A 14,668-nucleotide genomic window follows, 5' to 3' on the forward strand; every position below is an offset into this window, starting at 1 on the left:
GAAAAACACTATTGTGAAGTTTCGTTGGATGGATGCTGGGATTCAATTAATGTTTAGTGCTCCTGTTAAAAAAAAAAAAAAGGTTGTGTGAATATGCAGATAAAATAGAGTATAAAAAAATTATCCGAGTTACGAATATTTTTACCTGATTATTTCCAATGTCAGTGAATTGAAATTATAGTTTCTGATCACTCTGACCTTAGGAATTCAGAAATCATAGGGCTTGAAACTTGCATTTCTCTCACTGACTGACGGAAGAAACTAATGATTAATTTTGTATTAATCACTGAATGGCCTGGAGTTCTAGGTCCTTAAAGATCATCTAGGTCAACCCTCCTGCCATGGACAGGGACAGCTTCCACTAGACCAGGTTGCTCAAAATCCCATCCATCCTGGTCTTGAACCCCAGTTGACAACTAAATACCAACAGCCTTTTCTTCAGTCCCCCCACCCCAGCAGGGATAATCATAGAGAAAAGGTAAACCTAATGGGTTGAGATAAGAATAATCTAATAATTGAAATAAAAATATTATATAATTATGATACTAAGTATGCTAAGAACATGATTAATAAGAAAAATTGTTGAAAGGAAGAGAGAGTAAAAGAACCCAGAGAGAGTAAAAGAGAAACAAGTGATGAACATGGTTGCTCAGCTCCTGATAACCAATGCTCAACCCATTTCTGAACAGAGATCCCAATATTCCTTTGGCCAGGTTGGGTCACCTGTCCTGGCCTTGCTCACCTCCCAGCTTTCAGTGCAGCTCCTCAGTAGCAGAGCATGAGACATTATAAAGTCTTTGACTTAGGGTAAACACTACATAGCATCATCAAAACTTCAGGATGTTGTCAACGTCATTCTCATACTAAATCTAAAACCCACAGCTTTGTACCAGCTACTGAGAAGAAAATGTCCCAGCTAAAACCAAGACTTGCATCCACAGCTTCTCCAGGCAATCTGTTCCAATGTCTTATCACCCACACAATAAAGAATTTCTTCCTAATATCTAAATCTGCCCTCTTTCAGTTTAAATTCATTCCCTCTTGTTTTGCCCTTGTAGAAGTCCCTCTCCAGCTTTCTTGTAATACCCTTTAGGTGCTGAAAGGCACCCTGGAGCATTCTCTTCTCCAGGCTTAGCAATCTCAACTCTCTCAACCTAGGTTCAGAGGAGAGAGGTGCTCTAGCTTTCTGATCATCTTCAGGGCTTAGATGTTGTCTTAATTTGAATAAACTAGTAATTGAGCCAAATTAATGTGTACAAAAGTACTTTTGTATGGACTTGGCTGTGAATCCTTGACAAATCTCTTCATTAGTTTGCTGTCTTTTTCAATTTTCAGTGCTTCATAAATTAATATTTAGACACTGCATATTTAAATGTGGTTATAATTATGTCAGTGTCTATAGCATATGTAAGGATTCATTCTTTATCACATGCTGTATGCTTTTTAGAGTACTGGATTCCTAGCAGCAGTCACTCTTTTTTCCTTGTCCTCTATTACAGACATTTCCTTCTGAACAATCTCATCCTTCTTAAATTTCTATAAGAAACCCAAACCCAAGGTTTTTAAAATACAGTGGATGCATTCTGGAAGGCTACCTGAATGAATCAGTATCACTGAAAGATATTGATCTTGTAGATTTAAAAACTTGTGGAAACTGAACTGTTCAGGTAAAGGCAGAAAGTTTGAAACTGGAAAGGAAAATATGGTGATATTTTAGTCACTATATTTTAACATGGGAAGAGGAGATATGCAAAACAGTCTTCATATAAAACTCCAAATTCCTGATGATTGCCTTTTTTTGAACGCTGCTTTAAAATTCTGCATTCAAATGCTAATACAGTCACTGCAATAGGTGAAACTGGGGAGATAAGGGCTGTTTTCTTCTTGTAACTTGTCAGTGTATAAAGGCTGGGGTTGTTTTCCACAGTCCCTAATGCCAACTGTAAATTTACTCCATATGTAATTATTATTAGCATATGTGAAACTTTGTAAAACAATAAAAGTTTGAATTTCATGGTTTCATAAATTTCATCTCATAAAGCTATAATGAAAAGTACATCCTCAGTTCCCAAACCAAATGGATTTATACCCAGCTGATTAAGTGAGCACGGTTCTGTTTTGGTAGCGGAAGAAATCTGTGCTGACATAAGAATAGATAAATTTACACCACAGAGTTATACTTTAATTTCTGAACAGCAGGTTTTATAGAATAAATTCCCTATTCTGGAAACATATTTGTGTCTTTAGTAGTCAGAATAGTAAAGAGAAAGATGGTAATGGTACTTTGTGCCAGATTCACTGTATATTATTGTGAGTGACACATAAAAATTTTTTCTTCTCCTGTTGGAGGAGAAAAAGAAGTGCAAAAGGAAGAACTCTCAGCTTGTAGGGAGAATATATACACAATTTTAAGCTACCATAAAACTCAGGCTTAAATTACTATTTTCAAATGATCTTGTTGAAGAGTGAGGCCAAGAAACTGAGGAGCCAAACCAATTTTTTATGCTTACATAATTCTAGGCATACTTGATGTTTCTCATGTCTTTAATCTGCACCTGTCTGCTATTTTGTGCATTGTAATATGTTCACAAAGTTATTCTTACAAACTTTTTTCCCTGACTTCTGGGGTTTTTTTTCTAGAAAGCCTTTTTTTTTTCCTCCCCCAGAGGTATCAAAAAGATCTAGAATTACAAACTTCTTTTAAGAGGTGATGCTTTCAATCTTGCAAAATTTCTCTTGTTAGTTAGGGAGCTTAAATAGGTCTTTGAAGGTCTTTGCTTTAGCTGCCTGTGGTGCACCAGCTCACCTCAGTGCAGTTGGCTGTCCACAATACATGTGTGTGCATCTGATGTAGTCATCTTAACACTCTTTGTAGTCTGTGGGGGGAAACAAATGTTTCTGGGTCATGACTTTACCATAAAATGTACAAATGACTTGGCTTATTTTTAACATTAGAAATCTCTGTTTCTGCCCATTGATAATAAAAGAAGTCCAGACAGCTAGCTCAGTTGTAGCCACCTAAACTGTAGGTTTCTGTAGTTAAGAGGAGATAAATTCTACGTCAGAAATGTTACTGAAATCCTGACGGATTATGTTTGCTTATGTCCTTAAATTCTCTGAAATGGTTATAATTGGGGAACATCAGTAAGTTCTAAAATGTTTTTTTCAACTCATTCTTTCTATTTGGATTTGGAGAATTTATAAGATTTGATTTTAGAAGCTAAAATTATTTAGAAGATTGAAATTGAAGAAATAAATTATGCTGCATTTGAGTTTCATTGTGCTTTTGACTTAAAAGTATTTAAAATATTTATTATTTTCAGTATTGTTTTACCATTTTGAGTGCATTTGAAAAAAATATGCTGGAGTTATTGTTAGGCTTGTTGTAGGAAAAGTTCTTCCCTCACTGAGTATGTCCACATTACATGTCTTTGTGTATTTGAGCACAGGTTGTTTAAAGATGACACTGTGGAGTAGCCGTGGTGTAATACAAATTTTTACAATAAAAGCTGCATAATTGGAGGCATACTTCAGTTCATCTTGATTGTGTAGCTGTCACATTATCATTGTTTATAATATACACAAATGACATTGTGTTAGGCATACCAATTAAATCAAGTTTATTTTATTGTTGCTTAATGTTGTGGCTGTATGTCTCTGAGCTCAGTCCAGTTCCACTACAGCAATTGCAGCATTTTGTGCTCCATCATAATGAGTCAATATCTTGGTTTCTATTGTATAAAGCAGATGAGGTTTCAAAGATGTGGGTAATTTTTTCACCTTTATTTGCACTGTGTAATTGACAGACTAGTTAAAGTAAAAATCATGGTAACAAAAGTTTTTCCTTGAATGGTTGTGCCTTTGAGGACAGACCATACTCTTAAATTTAGAAGGAAAATAAATTTTTTTATACATTTAGGGCTGTCTGAAGATTCTTAGCTGTGTATTAGTGCTGAATGGCGCTTTGTTTATGTCCTGACAAATCCTCCTATTTATAAATAAAAATTTCACATGTGGAGAAAACCAAGCCCTGGAATGGCCTGTAAGTTAAATGAATTACGGTCTGTTTTGTATCTTATGCTATTAATTTTTGAAATTATTTTTTAAATTCATATGATAGTGGTCTGAATAACAAATGAGTATCCTTATGAAATCAATAAGGTTTTGTCTATGACATTTGCAGCAGTTTCCTCCATTATTAGCCATGAGTTTCATGGCCAAACTTGGAAATCACACCTAAGGTCTGAGTATTACTCCAGTGTTGAATTATTCCAAGTGAGTTTAGGTTTTGGGTTTGGTTTGAAGTACCCTGTAATCTTAAATCATATCATAACTTGGCTACCTTCCCCCCCTTTTTCTGTGATTTACCTGTTCCCATGGTCAGTGAGAAAACTGTATGTACCACTCAGAAGAGTAACTATATAAAGTTCACTTTCTTTACCTATAAACATTCCTTAAAGACTTCTTAAAACCTCTAGAGCTGAGAATTCACCTTCTGCAAATGGCTGATTCTTTGAGTCATTAACCCTTAACATTTCAGTCTCTCCATATGAGCTGCTGCATCAAATGCACCTGCAAAGCTGCACTGGAAGATTGGTTGATTAGGGTAGTGCTTATGGATCAGATTTATCCTGATTCTTCCCGTTACCCTGTTTCCTTCTTATATCAAAGCTCTTCAATGGATTTTGCACCACGTCTCAGTTCCCCTTGGTCATATTACACAGAGCTGTATGGGACAGTTCATCACTTCTTTTGTAATTATTTCAGCAGGTGAAAAATTGCTCAGCAGTCTTCCATGGCTAGGATCTCAGCGGGTCTGTGCTCTCAGCACCCTCTCTCTGCATGAGAGCTAAAAGCATGGAATGTCATTGTTGTGTTGGAAATCTGTAGACTTAGCCCTGTTCAACGCTGTTGTTAACCCATCGTGTCCTCTGGGTGCTCTTCCAATATCAGTTTGTGGATTGAGGGGTTTGCATAGGGAACCTGTCACCAGGTGGTATCTGTTGTTAGGGTGCTGAGCCCTCCTGCCAGCAGAGTTTGCAAGGGATTACTGGTTCTCTCCTTAACAGTGAGTAATCACAGGAATGGAGCTTTAGATAATTCTTGAACCTTTCTCTTTCTCTTTATGTCAGATATATTTTGGCATTAGCAGATAGAATTAGACTTGTGACTCCTTAGTGCTCTTAGTCGGGTACTATTCTTAATCAAGGAAAGTTTTTGGTTTGGTTCTAAAGCTTTTTTCTGCCCAACCAGTGGTGTAATTTCTGTGCTGATAGCAAAAACATTATTGATAAAACTCTGTAGCTGCCAATATGCTTTCAGTGGAATATATTTGGTGGTTCAGCACTTCCTGAGACCAACAGATTGCTGTGCAATTTTTACTAATGCACAGTTGGCCAGCATCACCATATTTCTAATGGTGTCATCCAGTGTTTTTTTTTCTAGAAGACTTAGTAGTTTCTGAGAGAGCAGTTGTCCCTTTAGGGGGATGGTGAAAAGCCTCAATCAGCTCTTAGAACTTCTGCTTTTTGATACACAAACTTCTCTTTTCCTAATCAGAAAATAAATAAAGAGAGATGGTGATAGTGTCAGTAAAAGAAGCAGGTGAAAGAGCTGTTTATTCTCCATAAAATCTTGAAGAAATCCATTCTTTCTGGAAATGCATCCAGGAATCCAGTGATTTTTCTCCTCCAGAATAAGAATATCTCCCTAAACTCATTTCAGTGTAAGGCACTCCTTCTGTAGAAGTGAGTCTGTATAAAATGTTAAAGAGGAAAAGGCATCCCTCAAACTCCAAATTGCATTAATTAATTTATTAAATGTATGTCTTAAAGTGGAATGCTATTTAAAGTTCTCAAAGCGAAATTAGGTAATGACTTATGTGGTTTATGTGACTTACTAGGGATACATCTACTTTAGAAAAAAGCATTTTGGAATGTTGCAGTTGAAAGATACTTTTATTTGTCGCCATTGTACTGTTGCCTTGTGCACTAAGGTTTTTGTTATGCTTAAAACACAGTAGTCCCTTTCAAAATAAAATGAAAAAGTGACTCTCCTTATTTTGGTAATTGTTGGTCAAAAAATGATACCAAAGTAGCATTTCATACTAGTAGCATAGTGGTAATATGTCAGTGGTCAGACAGCAAACTTGGTATTTTTTTTGTAATAGTATGTTCTGTAAGGAGAAATAGCATACAATAAATAAGGTATTGGTGGTGACTCTGATGATAAAAGACACCTGAGCTTTCATGAAATTCTGGCATAAATACCACTCCCTGGCCCATACTGGAATGTTGGTCATTTTGCAACTTCTGTGAATGTAATTTAAAGGAAAATACTAATACTGACAAAGTATATTATGAAGAAGAAAGTAAATATGTGTTTGTCCTTAAAAGGAAGATGAATCAGAAAGCTCTGGCAGAGTGGTCTCTAGAGGTACCAAAATGTTAAACTAACAGTGTAAGACATTTTTCTGCCTGCCCTAATTTATGGTTCTGCTCTGTGCAGGGACTTTGTAAGAATGGAGCTCGACAGACCCTGTTTGAGTAATATCTGGGTGAAATTTCTATTGATGACATAATCTGGGAAGCACCTTTCATATTCAAAGCCAAATATTTTGTATACCTTACTGTTACTATTTAATCTTCTTTCAGTGTGGTTCCACATATTTCATTTTATTCACAGCTTTGAAGGCAGTTCAATTACTTGCATGCTTTTGAATTTGTAAACATTTCCTTTGATGTATAAGGCAAGCAAGAGTCTTACACCAGTTCGCTGTCGCACAGAGGCGCGAATCCTTTGAGATTGAGACAATCAACTTCTGCTTTTCACTGAAATTTTAGATATGAATTGAAAAGTTGTGTGAAATAGATTTTCTTTATCAAAAATTTTGCCAAAGTACCATTTAATGTAGAAATGCTTTAAGTAAGGGATATATATAGTATAGTTCAGTTTCTAAAGGCTTACTATGTAATTCATTTAAGAATGCAGCTTAGATTAGGTGATTTTGCCCTGACACATGACAGAAATTGAGTGTTTCAAGTGGAGAAGAGTAGCTTAAAATATTGCTGTAGGTAAATAGATCCCAAGGAATTTTTGCAGTCTTGTCATTTTTGCTCTGTTCTACGTAAAGTGTTAACTGGATGCTGTGTTTGAATGGACAGAGTGCAAGGAGTGCATAGGGATTGTTTGTGCTCTCAGAAGTATTTGAAAAGTGAAAGAAATACATAAAAACCTTCTGTACATAAAGTGCCTTCTGTAAGTCTCCCTGATGGATAAATGAATATATGATGATTTATGAGTTACTATCTAAGTCGAGTAGAACCAGAGGAAGAAATCAGATTAGTGATAGCAGATGATCTGGAGAAAAGATGACATAAAATACCTTTTTCAACCCTGTATTGTGACTATTTCAGAGCTGTTCAACACAACTTATTAGTGCTTAACCTGCAGCTTTGTTGGATAACAAGAAAAAAACAGCATTGTGAAAAAATCGTAGATGTTAAGGTCAGGGCAAAAGTGTAGGAAGTGATTTTTTTTTCTTAAATTATTATTTTGGGAGTGATATTTTTTCAGGAAAAGAATACATCAAACAACTGAATGAAAATGGTGTGAAATTAGGGGGAAAAAAGCAACTCTGCTAATTAGATAGACTGGTTAATATTAGTTGGTTTTAATTTAATTTTTCCTTCTCTGCTTCTAGGCTCTGTGCTGTTGCACATGATGTAATCATCTATTTTAATATTTTATTTTTCTGACTCTTTTAATGCCTTTTGCCCCATTCTCACTGTTTGTATCAAAGTTTATAAAACTGTCTTCTTCACTTACCTTACTAGCCACTTGCATCCCTTTGATGCTGTCTACTTAGCTTTCTGCAGGCTTGAGGCTTAATATAGACTTAAAGCCACAAGGGCACCAAAACCAGGTGTCCAAAACCAGACATAGCCTCAAAGTTTTATCTTTTGAACTCTGAGATCTTCTGGTACACTTTCAAGAAGTTATATGTATTGTATTTAAGTATAAATCACCCCGAATAAATTCTTCTGTCATGGGTTCTTGTGTCATGTCAGAATTCTTTTGAGGGGGAGGGAGTGTCAGGGTAGGTTTTTTGAGGTGAGTATTTTTACTTTCTTCACCCTTGCTTTAGTGAAGATAACATTTGCATTAAAAATTTTGCTAGGATAAGGCTATTTGAAGTGCTTACTATTTCCATAGTTATTCTCAGACACTGGTTGAATTTTATTTTTATATTTGAGTGCAACTCATGTATGTTCTCTTCTCACATTGTGCACAAATGCTTGTATTTCTGTTCTTGATGATTAAGGAATGCACTAGAAATTAAAGAATTGTCTCGCTGTTGAACAGTCTTCAAAGCCAAGAAAATATTTTGTGTCATTTCCTTAATGGAGTCATAGTGAAGTAACCTTTTTATATTCTGTTTTCTCTAATGCAATAGAAATCAAAGGTGGAAGAGAAAATCAAATTTCGTATTTGAAAATATCAAAACTAGCATTGGCCTTTGCAATTATCCACTCAAAACCACCAGGGAAGAGTTCCAAAGAATACGCAGAGGACCTTGCCAGAACTGTATCTGAACAAGATTTTGGATGGAAGTGGAAAGTGGAAGTGCTGGAAGCTGAAGTTCTTCAATTACGACAGGAACTTCTTTTAAACAGGATCTCTCCAAGATTCTGCTTGGAAAATAGTAAGTTCCTCAAATAATTTCTAGCTATGTTGCAATAGCAAGGAGCCAAACAGCTTTCATGTTGCCTGTATCATTTCTTGTACCTTGATGTGAGAGCCTTCAGTGTATAGTTTTTTGTTTTCCCAAAGTTCTGTGGTAGTGGAACACTTAATTCATTTGTAATGGGATTGTGCTTGAGAATTTGATGCTTATGCAGAATTTATATATTTAAAGTTCAGAATCAATGTATTATACAACATAATTGCAGACAAAGATTGTCAATACACAATGTTTCTATATAACCTTAGAAATACTTTGTAAGAACTAGTTTGCATTTACAGTTGGAACATGATTTAAAGACATATTGTATATTAAAACTATGCATATTTTTTAACCACCCTACAGATTTTAAAATCAGAATTTAAGCCTAAAGTGTTGGAAGCACTAATTCCTAATATGTGTAACAGGAAGGTAGGGCAGGCAATGGACTGTATATCTGTTGTTTCTGAGAGTGTATTGAGACAGTGGATGCTGTGAATGTTTTTTATGACATATAATAAAATATTGTGAGTCTGATATTATTGGATTCAGGAAAGCTTTTAGTCAAAGAAGAGTAAAAAAAAAAAGGATGGTCTCAAACAGCACTGTTTCTTTGACTTGTGCATGTGTAGTAAATCATGCTCAGTTCAAGATATCGGTGGCACTGTGTGAGCTTGGAAAACAGGCAGTGGAGGATTTCTCTAGCCTCTGGGGAGATACTTTCCTGGGAGATGAGGTCAAAATACTCTGGGCTAAAGGAGAGAATCTAAAATCATCTCTAAAATCAAGATGTATAGCTAATTGCTTTATGACTTGAGATTTTTAGAAGGTTCCCTGGTGGAAAACTTGATGAGGCTTTACCACGCTGCTTTTGTACTGAAACAGCGTCTTTATTGCCATGCCTAAAGATTTCTAATTTGTAATGTTGACTGATGGGGAGAGCATTAGACTTCAGCTAGAAGAATGGTATATGTATTTAATTAGTATAATAGACCTTTCTCTACAGAGAAGTGATTTAATGACTATTCTTGCATTTTTATTGTCTGCGTGTCTATTTTCTGCAACCTATTGCAAACATGGCATTTAAAAAAAGAACTTTTCAGATTCAGTTTCCAAACAGGTTATGTTTTGAAGAACTGCCTGCATATTTTCAGGAGAAATTTATAAACATCTAATGTCTGGAGAGGATATTCTAGTTTTAGATTAAGCAGAACACACAAAACACTACCGATTAGCAAAACATAGCAAACAAGATCAATTCACTTGAATCTTCCATATTCTAAGTGTAATTTTTGAAAGATTCTCTAAACTCTAAATTTTAATTGTGAGATAGGCAGAGAAAACTGTCCCTGGCAGATAACACCTCTTGCAAAGGATGTTAATTTTCATTACCCTAGTCACACTGAAGTTTGTTTTCAGATTTAAAATGTGGTAATATTTTCTAATTTTAGATGTCTTACACATGCACTGTTTCTGCTGAGTGTGCATTCATGATTACAATTCCACTGAAGACAAATGCTCCTTCTTGCTTTTGAGTGAAGAAACGTTGTTGCTGGTACCTGGTGGAATATCTGTTGGTGAGATCTATGCACTCCTTGTGATAGCAAGTAGATGATGTATGTTAGCAGCAGAGCATCTGTGGTTGACATGTATGGGAAGATGGTTGTAGAAGCAAGGCCTACCTGAAATATGGGCCGCTACACCACTGACATCTTCTGCCCCAAGATAAAAAAAAAAAACAAACACCTTTCTTGTGTGTTCTGTGCCAGTTTTGAGCTTTTTCAAGCCCATGGAGAATAGACGCTAAAGGGTGGCTACTGCTGAGATACAAAGGCACAAGGAGCTTGAATCTAAGTAAGGAGAAATAAGTGGTGTTTTAGCCTTTCAAGTGAAACTACTATAGATCCATCAAGCCATCATTATGTTTTCCCAGGTTTCCCACATTAATATCATACCAGAGATATGCTCTTTAGGGCTGAGGATGATTACTAGGATTGCTCTTAGCACCAAGTAGTCTGCAGATATGTGTCCTTTTCCTCCTTCACTGATTTCTACAGCCTCATTTCTAGAGTTGGTGTTCTGCTTAAAATAATGCAGCCTCATAAAAATATTTCAAACTCCCAGCCTTTCTATGGCCTTCTTATGTTTTAATTAACAACTTTAGATACAGGAATATTTGGGTTTCACAAAATCCACCACCAGAAAATCTCATGCAGTAAGGATAAGACTGCATTTGTTCCTGCTGGTGCCTCTTGAGAACTGAAGAGTTTGAGTTCTTCAGACAAGATTCACTTTGCAGCTGTATATTCTCTGCTTTGCATCCCAAATGTGAGAGCTTTCCTCTCCCACCCAATATTTTTAATAATAGTAGTAGCTCTCTTTCAGAGACTTCAGGAATGACTAGAAACTGGCCATGGAGTTTTATTTCCCCGATGTGAGAAATTTGTGAGCTCTTTGAAGCTGTGGTGCCTGTTTTCCCCCTCCACATACAGTTGAACACAGTACAGATGTGCAAATACATGAAGCATAAAGAACAGAGAATCCATTTTTAAAAGAAATTATGTCTAAAGTTCTTTGTTCCACCTGAATAGTTCTTTGTCCTTAGAGACACTAAAAAGGTTGTGGGTTCCTAACTTAGGGGAAGAAGCATGCTTTGCTGCAGGTAAACTACTTGGTGGTGTGAGCTCTTACAGATTAATGTGTTTTTTATGAAAGTGCAGTGGTTAGAATTCATTGACTGTGCTGTGTGTGGAAGGTCCCTATTTGACTTACTGTTCTGAATATAAGGACTCTGTTCCTTGGTGGTGCTTTTGGCTGTATGTCAATAATATGTAGATGGGGAGAAGCAAATCTTTTTGCAATTACCTGTTATTTTTCACCTTGATGGTGTTGTCCTGACAACTGAGTCCATAGGTAGAAAAAAAGTCAAATCTCATGTTAAGTCAAAGTTTCATGCGGTTCTTTGATTCAGATTAAAATTTCACAGAAAGGAGGATAGAAACTTCTTGGTGTAATTTCAAGAATAAGAATTTAAAGTATTTGAGCATTCTGTTGTCAGTTTGCATTTACAGTGGAATGTCTTCTGCCATGCCCTGGAGTTCCTTCCTGTTTTTAGCCTCCACAATAGCACATGTGCCAGCCACCCTATCACAGTGTGTCTGTGTGTTTAGAGAAATGCTGACCTCTGAGTCACAATGTGATTAACCTGAATGTCTCATTTCTAACTGTATCCTGGGTCTGTGTTTCACCTTTCAGGATACTGTCCTCCATATTCTATTCTGTGTCAAAGAAGCAACTTGTATCTCTTTTGGGAATAATACCCAGAGAAAACAAGAATTTTTTATCTCTTGCTTCACTCCTTAACTTGGTGTTTCTTGAGGCATTTAGTTTTACGTGTGGAAAAAGGGAGCAACTTCCTTTGTAGATTAGTATGAATGAAGACACTTCAGTCTCATTTCTTCTCACTGGGAGCTTTATAGAACTGGAACTAGGCAGTTCAACAGCTGAAGTAAAACTGATTATAAGCATTACATAGCTACAGTTTACCAGCAGCCTTGCTCTGGGCCACAAAATTCAGCCTTCTCTTCCCTTTCCACTTCCCTGTAAGTTATGGCTTAGGAATTTCTTGCTCAAAAGGGAGAGGCAGAAACTCTGGGTGCTCTTCTTACACCCCAGGATTTCCCTGGTAGGCAAAGACAGGATCAGGTACGTCCTGCTTTGATGATAGCAGGAAAAATGATGGCCGGTCAAAATATTTTCTGAATAATTGGATTTCAAACTTCTGAAAGGGCAAAGCTCTCCATCATGACTTAAGTAATATAGCTTGTGATGTTTTCTCTGCCTCCTTACATTAAAAGGAGTGGTGGGAGAACATAATTGATAATAGATTTTTAAAGCTCATTTTTAAAAAGAAACCAATCAGATGATTTCAGAAAGGTCAGACCAAAACCTGAAGATTTCCTCAGTGGGTATGTTATCTGCAGCCTGATAAAGGAGTCTTCCTTGTTAGTGGGATTAACAGCAGTCCACACTGAATAATAATCATACAAACACATTAGTCTATTAGGGGAAATTATTTCCCTCCCCAGAAAGTAGATGAAATAGTGTGAAATGTTTACATATGTTGCTAATAGCACTTAGCAACAATTTTAGTTCCTATGACATGGTACTAAGGTAGAGGATTAAAGACTAGAATTTCTAAGTTATCATGGTATGTTTAAGGAAAAGCTGTTTTTTTCAGGTTGGTGTGTTTAAATGAGCTGCTGTTACAGATTGCTGTGTCCTGTCATCACTTTCCTCCACTGGTATTTGGAACAAATACAAAAGCACAACAATTGCAGAGTAACTGTCAGCCTCTGAGGGATATCTTTTACTTCTTGTTTTTTCTATCTTCCTTTTTCTAAGGTCAGAGGATTCTCCATTGGGCAGCAGTCAACTCTTAATTTGATATTGCCATGGAAGACAGTTCCAATTATTTTTCCAAGTGCTTAGGGATGTAATGTTTCTTCATGAAGACATACCTCCCTACTTCTTGCTTCCCCATCCCCCCAAATAAAAATAGGTATCTTTCTCTCCATTCTGATCTGTAAGGGCAGTCCAGTGTGTCATCTCAAGATTTTTTCTCTAAGGCTTATGGGTGTCAGACACATAGTACTTCAGAAATGTAATTTGACATCTTAAGTGTACTGCTGTACTCCCACGCATCTACCAGTGGTAATAATGTAAGTAGGCAGAATGGCAAGGAATGTCTCACAACCTAAGAAGTGTTTTATGTTTTTATGAGGAGAATAAAGAAATGAGAGCAGATCTGTGAGATGGCAAAAACTAAGTTAAATTGTGTTTAGCACAGATTTATGGGAATATGGCTCTTGGAATATGATGATGAGATAAATCTGTTCTCCATAATTGTATTGACACAATGGGGAACTCTATGAAAGCTGAGGCCTTTTCAGGATAATTAAATAAGTTAATTTGCAATCTGTAAAAAGCACCAGCTGGAGTGTAATGATTCATTGAAATCTCAGAGAACTGCTCCTCCCATGGATAACAGGTCTGTTTTGGTTGTGGAAACTTTCTCCCTTGGAAAGCAGGTGCTGCCTGTCTTATCTGATGGCATTGGTACAGCTGTTCTAAGCACATACTTGGGGCAAAAGGACCCAAGAAACATCCTTTTCTTTCAAAATTTCTGTGTAAGGAATCCATTCAGAGGCAAAAGCAACCCAATTTTTCCAGCAAGAGATAGGTTTTGTTATTATTTTATACATTTGTTATAAGATATGTAGTGATTATTAGGAATAAGATTCATAAAAGGAAGTGGGGTTCAAAGTTTAGTGTAGATTAATTTATTTTCTTCTGGGTAACAGAATGATAGTTTTGGGGAAAATTGAATGTATACGGTAAAAACAGGTCAAGAAGTGGCAATTAGAATCCTTTTGCCTTTAAGTCTACTGTGGGAAGCTAAGAATCAATTTTTTTTCCTGGAAATACAGAATCACAGAATGGTGGAGGTTGGAAGGGACTACTGAAAACCATCTTGTCCAAGCCTGTTGTCAAGCAGGTCATCTAGAACCAGTTGTGGAGGACTGTGTCCAGACGTTTTCTAAGCATCTCTGAGAATGGAAATTTCACAAACCTTTTGGACAACCTTAACCAAACTTAAACTTAGAATCTATTTTCTCAAGCAGATCTTTGTTTGCATCCTTCTGGATACATAGACAGAAAAGCCAAGCATTTATACCATGTTGTATTCAAGAAAAGGGATGTTTTTAGGAAGGTACACTTTAGATGACTTCTTAAGGAGTCCACTTCATTTTAGCCTCCATCTCACTAAGTTGCATCCAGATTATTGCAGTCTTCATTGGCTGCTATTTCCTGTCTCTTAGCAAAGCTCAGTTTGTTTCATAATGCAGAGCATTTTTAATAAGACATAATGCTTACACTTTCATA

The 14,668-nt window shown here is 36.4% G+C and overlaps 1 protein-coding gene across 6 annotated transcripts in view; it reads left to right on the forward strand.

The window, feature by feature from the left end:
* MEI4 (meiotic double-stranded break formation protein 4) overlaps positions 1-14,668 on the forward strand; it is a 129,392-nt gene that overhangs the window by 61,181 nt on the left and 53,543 nt on the right. For all 6 annotated transcript variants that reach the window (XM_041715070.2, XM_041715071.2, XM_072926599.1 and 3 more), the window contains one exon: positions 8,456-8,704. In XM_041715070.2, coding sequence (XP_041571004.2) covers positions 8,456-8,704 — 249 coding nt within the window. The remainder of the gene's footprint in view (positions 1-8,455; positions 8,705-14,668) is intronic.

The sequence above is a fragment of the Taeniopygia guttata genome, chromosome 3 (genome assembly GCF_048771995.1).
Source record: "Taeniopygia guttata chromosome 3, bTaeGut7.mat, whole genome shotgun sequence".
Classification (NCBI taxonomy): Eukaryota; Metazoa; Chordata; class Aves; order Passeriformes; family Estrildidae; genus Taeniopygia; species Taeniopygia guttata.